The sequence below is a fragment of the Sus scrofa genome, chromosome 12 (genome assembly GCF_000003025.6).
Source record: "Sus scrofa isolate TJ Tabasco breed Duroc chromosome 12, Sscrofa11.1, whole genome shotgun sequence".
NCBI lineage: Eukaryota > Metazoa > Chordata > Mammalia > Artiodactyla > Suidae > Sus > Sus scrofa.
The window spans coordinates 309911-322202 of record NC_010454.4 but is presented as its reverse complement, the minus strand read 5'-3'; the positions used below and the strand labels follow the sequence as shown (position 1 = coordinate 322202).

At 61.2% G+C, this 12292-nt stretch overlaps 1 protein-coding gene across 16 annotated transcripts in view; it reads right to left on the bottom strand.

Annotated features, from left to right (window-relative positions):
- Nucleotides 1-12292, bottom strand: part of B3GNTL1 (UDP-GlcNAc:betaGal beta-1,3-N-acetylglucosaminyltransferase like 1) — a 66541-nt gene that overhangs the window by 4218 nt on the left and 50031 nt on the right. For all 16 annotated transcript variants that reach the window (XR_002336895.1, XR_002336890.1, XR_002336891.1 and 13 more), the window contains 5 exons: nucleotides 10268-10363; nucleotides 8538-8662; nucleotides 1667-1802; nucleotides 1488-1556; nucleotides 1271-1345 (listed from right to left, as the gene is read on the bottom strand). Coding sequence is in view for 4 of the 16 variants with exons in the window: in XM_003131147.5 (XP_003131195.3) it covers nucleotides 1271-1345; nucleotides 1488-1556; nucleotides 1667-1802; nucleotides 8538-8662; nucleotides 10268-10363 (501 nt within the window). In the remaining 12 variants the exon portion in view is untranslated. The remainder of the gene's footprint in view (nucleotides 1-1270; nucleotides 1346-1487; nucleotides 1557-1666; nucleotides 1803-8537; nucleotides 8663-10267; nucleotides 10364-12292) is intronic.

Here is a 12292-nt window from a genome sequence, read left to right as displayed (position 1 = left end):
ATGCAGGAACCTGAGCTGCGTGTTGACACGGCCTCGTTCAGGCCACACTGGCACCTGGGGCCACAGGGAGCAGTGCCCCGCCACGCAGCCGGAAACGCAGCTCGACCGTCTGAGCTCCTGGGGCTGGAGCTCAGGGCTGGCCAGGCCACAGGGCGGTGGCTCCTGGGGGTGGCCCCTTCCCACACCCACGCCTCAAGCCAGGGGCAGGATCAGGACCACCGGCCTGTGCTCCACCTGCACACCCGCCATCCCAGGCCACAGCCTCGGGAGGTGACGTCCCCACCAGGGTGTCAGGACGCAGGGGTGTCTGGACCCCACCGTAAACTGCAGTTAGAAGCTGTGAGTAATCTGGGTTTCCAGCAAAACCAGCCACCCAAGAAGGGCTCCCTGGCCTGGCTCTGGCGAGTGAGGGTGCCTATCTCCCCCCTCCAGCGAAAGTCTCCACCTCCAGGAAGGCCTCCGGCAGGCACCCCGGTCCCTGCAGCTCCAGCCACACAGGCTGCAAGAAGAGCTGCGGGAAGCGGTGGCCTGTGACCCCATCTGTGCGTCACCCCCCCACCCCAAGGGCACAGAGCCCCACTCGCTGTCTCCTGCCGCCCCCTTGGGGCCCTGTGGGGCAACACCTGGGCCCGCGTGGCTGGGGGGAGAGTGAAGGACACTGTACAGACATGCTCAGGTTCAGTAGATGCGTGACCCAGAGAAGAGTTTCCAGAGTCTGTCACGAGAGAAAAGCTGGTGAATGCTGCGTTAGAAAAGCCTTTTCCGTGAAGACGAGTGAGTCACAGCTGGGAGAGGACACCTGCCACACACCAGCCAAACCGAAGAGCAGGGCAGACGGAGTGGGGGGGGTCTCCGAGACCCCTGGGGCAGGGGCCCCAAAGTCATGGACGGGACGCCCCCATCACCAGAATGTGGGTTTCGGGGTGTGGACATGTGCACAGGGAGACGGGACCGGCTCAGGGGCAGGCCTGGCCCGGAGGGGCGAGAGGGAGACCCCAGCGTCCAGCCGGGCTGAGAAACAGGCCCCTGTGGCCGCAAGTGGAGAAAACGCCCCAACAGGGTCAGTGGTGCAGGTGCATCTGAGCAGCCTCGTCCCCTGCAGCTCTCAGGACACTGGGGCCGCCTCTTCCCCGAGCCCCCAGGCCTGGCTGGAGGTGGCCCCCGCAGGGTCCCCCCAGTCTCGCATAGCGGCAGTCACTACCTCCCTCCCAGCCCAGGGCCTCCTGGTGGACAGGACATGCCCGTCCCGAGCCCCCAGCCCCACACTCACCAGCTTCACGCAGATGACAAAGGGCGGCCGTGCGGCTCGGAAGTGCAGGACTGGGACCCGGGGCTTGGGCCTTTCCTGGGGGAGAGGAGGGCCGGGGCTGCCGTGCGGAACCCCATGCCCGCTGCCTGTTCTCCCACGGCTGCTGCAGGCCAGAGCCGGCCTGGGGGCGGGGGCACAGTTGCTCCCGGGTGCGGGGCTGGGCACGACCAAGGCCCACCTGAGACTCCTCGTGGCAGTAGAAGCCCTTCTGGATCTTGTTCTCGTCCACGTCGCAGAAGGCGACCACCTGTGGAGGACGCAGGACACCAGCCATGGGGTGGGGGGGTGCCGCGGGGGAGGGAACGGGGGGGACAGGTAGTGCCGCGGGAGGGGGCACGGGGCGGGGGATGCTCCCACCTTACGCCGTGACTCCGCCGTCAGGCTGCGGTAGAGCCGGCGGCCCTGCCGGCCCGCGTTCCAGATGGTGAAGGTCGCCCAGCGGGGCAGGGCCTGCTCCTCCAGGAAGCGGACGCGGAGGGTCCAGATGGTGGTCCTGCGGGGGGAGGGTGTGACCCGGGGGGGCCTCAGCGTCAGGCGTCCCTCCCACCTGAGGTCCCCGGCACAGGGCCCCCGGTCAGCTGAATGAACCAAGGGGCCCAGGACGACGCGGCGGCCCTCGGACACCGAGCACGTCCACACTCAGGAAGCGGGAGGACACTGTGCACAGAACTTGGGGAGCCCCCAGGAGCCCTGGTGTCCAGCACCTGCCCCTGTGGTAAACGGGTCCAGAGGGGCCTGGACGGGACGCCCGCCTCGAGCTGCCATGTGGCTCCATGCCCTGTGGAAGCCGGGCAGACGGCCAAGTCACCAACCCCAGGCGGGGACCCCTTCTAGATCCCTGGGGCTGCAGCTGCCCAAGCCCCCGGCCGCCACAGGGACCGGCCGAGTCGCAGACATGAACCCATTACTTAAAACCAGGAAGGTTCAGGGCACTTCTGCGGGCGCGGTGCCCTGAGGGGGGGGGCTCCGCCCTAAGCACCGTCGGCCTTGTTAAAATCTCACCTTAAACCTGGAAGCGCCCTCCGCAGACCTTCTGTTCCAGGCCCGGCGCGGGGTCGCCTGTCCTGGTGACCTCCGGCCCCGGGCCTGGAGGGGCAGGTGTTGAGCCCGTGATCCAGCAGCGCCCCCACCCCCCCAATAGCGACCAGCTCTGAGGGCCTCAGAGGCCACGTCAGTGAGCCGGCTGCCTGGCCATCGGGCGGGTCCCCCGGGCAGGTGGGCCCTGCCTGTGGTCTCTCTAGCCGTCCCGCTTGCAGTGAATGTCTCAGGGCCGTGCCCAGCGGCCGTGATTTCAGGGGGGGTGTTCCTGGGGCTCGAGAAGGTGAATGACCCCGCCGTCCAGCAGCAAGCACACTGGATCCGCATGAGACGCCACCAGGCGCGGGCTCGGCGCACAGGTGCCTGGCATCTGAGGAGCGAGAGGCACACGAGCGAGCCCCCCGCCCTGAGTCCGCAGGCCGGGGGTCCGGGCGCCTGGCCGCCTCGCCCGCGCTGGGCTCCTCTCTGGAGTCACTTGTTGGCGCGACGTCCGGTCACTTCTTTGACTTAATCACTGCTTTTTACCCAGTCAGGTCTCCTTAACTTGATGAACGATTCCATGAAACTGCCATCAAAGTGCCCAGGGCTGTGTGGACACTGCACGGGACGAAGTGGCCCGAGCAGGACTCTGCTTACGGCCCCAGGACTGGGACAGCGGGGGCCGAGGAGGAGGGCAGGGCGGCCCGGCGGGGAGCCGTCCCTGGGGGGAACCCCTCCCTCCCACCGCCCTCAGCACCGAGTTGCTAGGACAGCGGGTGCCCAGGGCGCAGCCCCTGCCTCGCGCCCTCTGTCACTCCTCGTCTGAGGACAGCGGTGTGTGGCGAGACCACGCAACCCTGACACGGCCACCCACAGCCGCCCCATCGCTCTGCTCAGGTCTCGATCCCTCGGGAGGGTGGGGGCCAGTTACAGGCTCCCCCAGACCCACAGGCCAGCATTTCCAGAACCTTCTGGATAGGAGGGCAGGGTCACTGACACGCTGCAGCGAGGCCGCAGCTGGGGGGAGGGCGGCGGGGGGAGGGGGGGGTCTGGGGAGGAGAAAGGCCCCGGAGGTGACAAGGGCGGCTGAGCGCACCCCAGCTCCGAAAGCGGGCGGCAGCACTGCCACCCGAGGGGACGTGTGCGTTCAGAGGACGCCCGCAGTACAGCACAGACGTTAGGGCAGAGGAGCCGCCACCACGACACCCCAGGATGGAGCTTGGGCGGCGCAGGAGGTCGGGAAAGCGGGCAACTTCCCCTCGTGGAGAGGCTGCGTTTCGCCCTGGGCTGCGGAGGGGCCTTACAGTCAAGCTGCCAGCACGAGGCAGCGGCAGCTCGCTCGCTCGCAGCCCGGACGGCCGGCCCGCCGACAGACAGGGCTTTGGGAGAGCGTTTGGAGGGAGTCAACCGCTGCCACGCCGGAGCGTGTCGGCGGCGCTCCTGACGACGTGGCCCTGCCGCACAAAGCCGTTAATCCCACACAGAAACTCGCGAGAGATCACCTCTCCCACGTCGTGGGTGGCAAAGCCTCACACAGCAAACAGGCGAAATCCCACCGTACAGACAGACCCACGGTGCAAAAACAGGACGCGGCTGTGTGTGGCCCAGGCTGTCTGCCAGCTGCCTGGCCCCAGGGACACCAGCCCCTGCCACAGGCGGGGTCAGCACACACAGGTGCCCTTCCCAACGCCTTGCTGCCTGCACGGGACTCCGGGCGAGGACACACGTGGGTGAACCGTTCGGGATAATCAGCGCAACCCCAGGCGACCTGCCTCCTGGCGCCCTGCAAGACCCCAGGCGTCCTGGCACCGCACGGCCCCGCAGAAGACTGACGCTCAGACAGCCGCCTCACACTCACTCACGCGGGGTTTCCAATTCCACTTGTGGACGGTGGGAAAGGGCCACGTCCTTGAAGAAACCCCTGCCAGGTATTTTTAAACTTTGATGAAGTGCACGTGGAGCAAGGCCAAGGGCCTCAGGTGTAACGCAGTCCAGCTGTGAGATGCGCACCCTGTCAACAGGGGGGACACGTCCATCAGCAGAAAGCTCCCTGGGCCTCCTCCCCCAGAGAAGGCCCGTCTCCGTCCACCACCGCGGACTAGGTCTGCTTGCGGGAGGCCTTCGGGCAAGCGGAAGCCACCAGATGCCTGCTTCTGTGTCTGCTTCTTTCACTACAGCAGAGAAACGCTCGGCGACGGCCCGTTTCTCTTGGATAAAGACCTAGACGTGGAAGCGCCGGGTCAGACAGCAGGTATCAACCGACATTAACAAAACACAGCCAGCGGCTTTCCCGAGGATGCCGCTGTTACACGCGCACAGCGCCACGGTGACTGGGGATGGCCGACGTTCATCTCAGCCCTCCTAGTGGGTGTGCAGAGGTCAATGTGTTTGTCGTTCTCTGATGGTAACGATATGGCCCTTTTCATGGACTGACCGACCGTTCACCTAGGACTGCCTTGTGATGGGTCACGCCCATTAAAGCTTTGCCCGCTGCTATTAGATTTTACCTTGGGTGATGGGTTAATGTCTCCATCCAAGCTGAGACACACAGGTTCTGAATGTTTCTTCCTAGTCTGTGCTCTGCCTCTCCGTTTTCCTAGTGGTGCCTTTTCACGAGCGAGTTTCTAACTTCGATGAAGACTTCACCAGTTTTAAACGGCTGAGGACTCAGGGGTCCTCTGATACCCTCTGGGCTACCCCAGAGTTGTGAAGATAGTCCTTGATGATTCACTCTGGAAGCTTTATGTTCTACTGCTTCTCCATTTCTGTCTCAGCCATTCAGAACGCGTTTTTCTGTGGGGTGTGGTTTTAGAGGTGGGTATCCACTTGTTCCATGTATTACAAATATTTTTCTTTTCCACTGAGTGCCTTTGGAGACTTTGTTGAAAATCTATTGCAGGAGTTCCTGTTGCGGCTCAGCAGTAATGAACCTGACTGGTATCGATGAGGACACGGATTTGATCCCTGGTCTCGCCCCGTGGGTTAAGGATCCAGCATTGCCGGGAGCTGTGGCGCAGGTCGAAGACGTGGCTCAGATCTTGAGTCGCTGTGGCTGTGGTGTAGGCCGGTAGCTGCAGCTCCGATGCGGCCCCGGCCTGGGAACGTCCGTATGCTGTGGGTGCAGCTCTAAAAAGAGAAAGAAAGGAAGTCTGTCGAAAGCCTATTTCTGGGCTTGCTTCATTGTTCTGCATGTGTCCCTGTGCCGTCATTATAGTTTGAATGGCTCTTAAATCGGCCACAGTAAGTCCGCAGATCCTGTCCTTTTCAAGACTGTTTAAGCCTCTGGGTCCTTTGATTTTCATAAACTTTAAAATCAAGTTATCAGCGTCTACGAAGAAGCCAGCTGGGACTTCTACTGGGCTCGCACTGCAGCTGCAGGCCAGTCTGGAGAAGGGATGTTGCAGACCCGAAGCCTCCCAGTCCACGAGCACGGCTTACTCTCCACCCATTTTGTAGGTTTGCTTTAATTTCCCTTGGCGTTTTGGGAGGTGGATTTTAGCAGACGTATATATACCTTCTTAAATCTACTCAGAAGTATTTTATTCTTGATGCCACGGTTTTTTGTGGGGTTTTTTTTTTTTGTTTTTGCTTTTTAGGGCATATGGAGGTTCCCAGGCTAGGGGTTGAATCGGAGCTGTAGCCTCCTGCCTACGCCACAGCCACAGCAATGCTAGATCCAAGCCGTGTCTACAACCTACACCACAGCTCATGGCAACGCCGGATCCTTAACCCACTGAGTGAAGCCAGGGATAGAACCTGCATCCTCAGGGATGCTAGTTGGGTTTGTTAACTGCTGAGCCACGGAGGGAATTCCGCCATTGTATGTTTTTGTTTGTTTGTTTTGTCTTTTTACCGTTTCTTGGGCCGCTTCAGTGGCTTATGGAGGTTCCCGGGCTAGGGGTCGAATCGGAGCTGTAACCACCGGCCTAACGCCAGAGCCACAGCAACACCCAATCTGAGCCGCGTCTGCGACGCCATTGTATACTTTTTAAGCTGCAGTTTTCAGTTGCTTATTCCAAGTTTTTAAACGTGTATCCTGGAAAATTCACTAAATTCTTGGTTCTGATTTCCCATGAAACACAATCATGCCGTCTACAAATGATGCCAGTTTTACCCCCACTTTCTAATGCTGACATCTCTTCTTTTTCTTGTTTTATTGCACTGACCTCCGTCGCAGTGCTGCATAGACGTAGTGGGCCTTCACTGCGCCAGGCCCTGATCTTAGAAGGGAAGGCATTCGGTCTTTAATTATTAAGTATAAGGTTAGTTTTAGGTTTGTGTAGATACTATCAGATCGAGAAAGTTTCCTTCCATTTCTAATTTGCTGAGATTTTTTTTTTTTTTAAATCCCAAATGGCTACCGAGTTTTGTCAAGTGCTTTTTCTGCATCTATTGGGTTGAACATGTAATTTTTACTTTTTTTTAATTTCAATTTTTTTTTTTTTTCTTTTTAGGGCTGCACCTGTGGTATATGGAAGTTCCCAGGCTAGGGGTCAAATTGGGCTGCACCAAAGCCACAGCAACACCAGATCTGAGCCATGTCTGCAACCTACACCACAGCTCACAGCAACGGCAACAGCAGATCCTTAACCCACTAAGCAGGGCCAGGGATTGAACCCACATCCTCATGGATGCCAGTCAGGTTTGTTACCACGGAGCCACGGGAACTCCAGATCACGTGATGTTTATCCTTTACCTGCTACTACAGTGAATTACACTAAGGGACTTTTGAGTGTTAAACTAGACTTGTATTCAGGACATATCCTTTCCTGTATGTTTCTGAACTTGACTTGGTAATATTTCTAAATGATTTTTGCATCTATTTTAATAAGGGATATTGGCCTGTCATTTTCCTTTCTTGTAATTTCTTGCAGCATTGAGGCTTCAGAGTCATGCTGGCCTCCTGGAGCTGAGGGTGAAGCTCCTCCCTCCAGCAGCTCTTTCTCCTCTTCCATTTCCTCAGAGAATTCATGTGGGATTGGTATATTTCCTCCGTGCATTTTTGATAGAATAAATCAATAAAGCCATCAGCCTTGACTTTTCTTTATCAAAAGTTTAAGTTACTGATTTTGAGTTACTATTTACACTTTAAGTGTCTGCTGAATCTGTGGTGATGTCTCCTCTTTAATTCCCGGTTTACTGGTAATCTGTTTTCTTTCAAAAATCAATCTTGTTAGAAGTCTGTCAACTGCACTGACTTTATTTCAAACCCGTTCTTGGTTTTGCCCCTCTTCTATCAGTTACCGAGACAAGAGTATTAAAATCTCCAGCTGTGATTGTGGGTCTGTCTCCTTCTCCCTTCACTTCTGTCAGGTTACCTCATGTGTTTTGAAACTGTGATCAGAGGTACACAGTTAGGATCTCATGTCCCCTTAAAATGACCTTTACCCCATGAGTACAGATAACACCTGCATGGGGACAAGTTCATGACAGCAAACTCCCAACGATGCTCCACTGTGGTGTCAAAACTGTCTCAAAACTCAGATTTAACAAAAGACAGGAGAAATGAGGTTCTTTTGCTTAAAGCTGGAGAACAAAGAAGCCAAGTCTTAGTGCTGAATGGCGTGCGTGCGTGCGTGCGTGCGTGTGTGTGCGTACGCGTGCATGTGCGGGAGTTCAAGGGGCTCCCGTGGGAGCGCAGGTGCTGCCATCTGGGCCCACAGAGCGCACCTCCCAGGACCCAGTGCCAAGACCGCCTTCAAAGAGTCTCGCCCTCTGGGGCAGAGCAGAGTCCTCCCTGCTTCCAGAAGCCCAGGCGCCTGCCCTGCAGCAAGCCCTTCGCCCTCAGAAGACCCCGGTCACAGGCCGCTTGAGGGCCCCCTTCCTCCCTGCCCAGAAAGTCAGCAGCGCCCAACAGCACCAAGGGGCACGCGCTTGGAGGTGTCTGCAGTGTAACGCCCGCACACCCACACATCCCCCTCTTCCCTGCCCCCGCAGTCGCGCACACCCAGCGGCTCAGAGGGGAAGGTGGGTGGCTGGCGTCCTTGCAGTGCCCTGCGTAGGGGTGCGGCCCCACCCCTGCTGGGCAGCCCTGCCCTCGGTGGGGAGCTCCAGGTCCATGGAGTCACGTCTGAGTCCTGCCTGATCTGAAAGGTGAGGCCGGATGCGTGGCCTCCGTCCTGGGGAAATGCTGGCCCTGGGCCCAGGTTCCCCCCCTTGGGGCAGAGGCTGGACCTCCGGACCCGCCGGTCCAGACCCGAGACTCACTTACTCGAGGACGGCGTGTGTGGCAGCAGCGGGGTGGTAGCGGTACATGAGGAGGCTGCGGTCCACGCGGACGACCCCGCCGCCCTTCCTCAGGTGCTCGTAGAAGAATAGCAGGTCCTCCGGGACACCCTGCGGACAGAGGGAGGCGTCTGCCGTGGGGACAGGGGACACGCCCAGCGCCTCCGTTCAGGGCGAGCGGGTGCCCGAGGGTGGGACGTACAGGTCCTTGAAACGGAGATTCCCAACAATGGAGCACAGCCAAAAAGTGACCAGAACAGAAGCAGCTGTAAGACAGATCCAGGGAAGCCAGGAGTCCTTACAGCAAGGGGATCATCGCAGAGGCTCCAGGACCCGCGAAGCCCCCGGGACAGCTGGCAAGTGCCTGGCGGCCTGAGCTGAGTGCTCGAGACACGCAGCAAGTGAGGAGGGCTGACGGAGCTCCTCTGTCCAGCCCAGCCCTGCACGTGTCCAGAGCCACCGTCTGAACGTGCAGGAGCCAGGGAGCTCGAGGCTCTGTCGGCCCCAGAGCTGCCTGACCCGTGAGGCCGAGTCCAGGGACACAGGCGGGCAAGCGGGGGCCTCAGGACGTGCGGCTGCCCTCGGACGTGAGCGGCAATCGCGCAGCAAGATCAGGAGAGAGAAAGACAACGGACGGGAGTCAAAACAGCTTCCAAACAGAGAGGAGGAGGCCAGGGCAGGCTCAGGAGACGCGGGGCTCAAGAGAGACGCCAGAGACCAGCCTTCGTGCCAGGAAGGCTCTCCTGCCCACCCGGGCACAGGGGCAGAGCCGACCCCCGCCACCCCCAGCTGTGTGCCCCACGGTGCTGTGCCAGGAGGCCCTCTAGGACTGAGCATGGTGGGGCCGTGGCACAAAGGCTCCTGCTCCGGCCAGTGTGGGGGACATGAGGGCTGGGCAGTGTGGCTGGTGGCAGCCGGCACGGCAGGAGAACGGCACTGTCCCCAGAGGGCTCGTCCGGGTGGCCGTCGGGCCAGGGTCCGGTGCAGAGGACAGTGGAGGGGCAGCCTCTCCCTCCCACGTGAGGCTGTGTGACAGGCTGGGGGCCGGGAAGTGCTGATGGGATCAGGGAGGGGTAGCCCAGGTGGAGGGTCCGAAGTGGGCAGGGGACTCAGGGCAGGAAGGACCAAGGCCCCGGGGTGGATGTTGGGCCTGGGCCTGAGTCGGCACCCTGCCTTCCTGCCATCCGGCCTTAGCGTGTCCCCCACCCAGGTGGGTCAGAACCTTCTCAAAGCCAATTTAAGGGGGGTTAAGAGAAAACGAACCAATTAACCGCTGATTTCCGTTCTGATCGCTGTCTGGCTGTTCATCCCAAGACTGTCTGGGGAGGAGGAGCAGGAGGCGGCCAGCGCCCGGACCCTGTTCCTGGGCAGAGGCCAGCGTGGCCTGAGCTCGGCAAGTGAGGCCCCAGAGGAAGGAGCCAGGTCACCTGGACCCTAATGCCCCAGGGAAGGGGCAGCAGGGGGCACCGCCTGGTCCTGCGCTGTCCCCAAATAGCTCTTCAGCCAGGCTGAGGGAACCAGGGCCCCGCAGGTGCAATTAGGGGCCCGATGCCCAGCGCCACGGCCCCTCACAGAACCCCCGCTTTCAGCACAGAAAGGCAGCTGGACCCCCTCCTGTCGGGGAGGCTCAGCTCCTGGGGTGGGAGAGACAGGAGGCTTGGTGGACTGAGGGCAGGGCCCTTCCCCACCCAGGGCAGGTTCCCGGGCTGCACTTACCCGGCCGCCCTCGTCAAACGGGCCCACGTGGGAGAACCAGGCTCGGGAGCAAAACCACGTGGGCATGGGCACCGTGGGGCCGTGGGAGGTGAACGCCTGAAAGCATCAGATGACACGTTAGCAGCGCAGCAGGTGGCCAGCAGCCTGAGGCTTATTCCCGCGGGTTGCTCAGAGCGAGTGTCCTTCCTGCAGGTCCAACCGTCGGGACTTGAGAGAAAGATCAAGCTGCCAGATGCGCTGCGGCCGCCGTTTAAAAGAAGATCAGAGGCACACACCTCCCTGACCTAGACACACGCAGACGTGCACACGCCTCCCTGACCTAGACACACACAGATGTGCACACGCCTCCCTGACCTAGACACACGCAGACGTGCACACGCCTCCCTGACCGAGACACACGCAGACGTGCACACGCCTCCCTGACCGAGACACACGCAGACGTGCACACGCCTCCCTGACCGAGACACACGCAGACGTGCACACGCCTCCCTGACCGAGACACACGCAGACGTGCACACGCCTCCCTGACCGAGACACACGCAGACGTGCACACGCCTCCCTGACCTAGACACACGCAGACGTGCACACGCCTCCCTGACTAGACACACGCAGACGTGCACACGCCTCCCTGACCTAGACACACGCAGACGTGCACACGCCTCCCTGACCTAGACACACGCAGACGTGCACACGCCTCCCTGACCTAGACACACGCAGACGTGCACACGCCTCCCTGACCTAGACACACGCAGACGTGCACACCTCCTCTGCACACAGGGTCCCTGGGCCTCCCTCTGCTCACGGCATCTCCATCTGTCCCCTCAGCCATGAGCTGGGTCTCCTCTCCTCATCCCACAGCTCAGGCCCCGAGTGCCACCAACCAGCTGGCCGGGGGAACCGGGGAGCCCTCAGGAGAAGCTGGCGAGGCTTGACAAGCCGAGCCTGCCTCTAAAATTCCAGCAACTCCTACGAGAAGCCTTGACCAAACCGTCTTAGAAGAAAACCAGCCTTCCCTTCCACAAGTGGGCCCCTGGGTCACCTCCTGCACTCACGCATAGGGTGCCTGCTCGGTCTCGGGGTCGGGGTGTTGGAGCGAGCCTGGCCACCTCCTGTTCCCGCCATGGGGGGGTCAGGGCCTCGACACAGATGCTTACCCACCCCTTCTCAGACCCCAGGGCAGGGCACTCGAGAGCCGGCTCCACGGGCCTCCACTGGGACCCCCGGAGCCGAGCACTCAGCCCTCATCGCCCCGCGTCCAGACCCCGGCTGCGCTGCCCCCGCACCTCCCCATGGCTGCACGAGGGGCCCCTCCAGTGATTCTCACAGCTCTGTCATGACCGACGGGCCCAGCATAAAGCCCCGCCCTTCGCCACACGCACGACGACCCCCAGGTCCCTCGGGTCCTGGCCGGCTCCCCGCCTCCGTCCCCGGCCGGTGCCGACCTGCTCTCTGTCACGAATACATCAGTCCGCGCGTCCTGGGATGTGGTGTCAAGAGAGCCCCGCACTTGTGCGGGGACCACACGGCCGCCCCAACCACACCAGCGTCCACTGGGCTGCTCCTGGTTGTGCTGTGGGTGCATGTGAGCGAGTCCTGGGCGCAGAGGCAGAGCTCCCGGTGAAGCCCGGGGGGGCTGGCTGGACGGCAGGGCGTTCGGTCCGCTCAGCTGTCTTCCCAAAAGCGTCGGTCACACGTCCCCCAGCAGCGAGCTCCCGCTACCCCACACCCCGGTGATGCGTCACCCCGGTGGCCGCTGTGCCTGCCACGTCCGTCTCGGCACCACCGGCTGCCGGCTGATGAGGCTCCCACGGCCAGGCGGGGCCGGTCGGTCCCGCCCTCCACACCAACCAGGCCGGGATGTGGGCAGGGAGGGGACGGCGTGATGCCCTCGGCCACCAGAGGCCACATGACGAGCCCACAGGCTGGAGGCACCCACAGCCTCTGCAGGTCAGACTGGGCGGCGGGCGGTGGAGGTCAGAGGTCAGCGGTCAGAGCCTCACACGCTGACCGTGGGCGCGGGAGGCC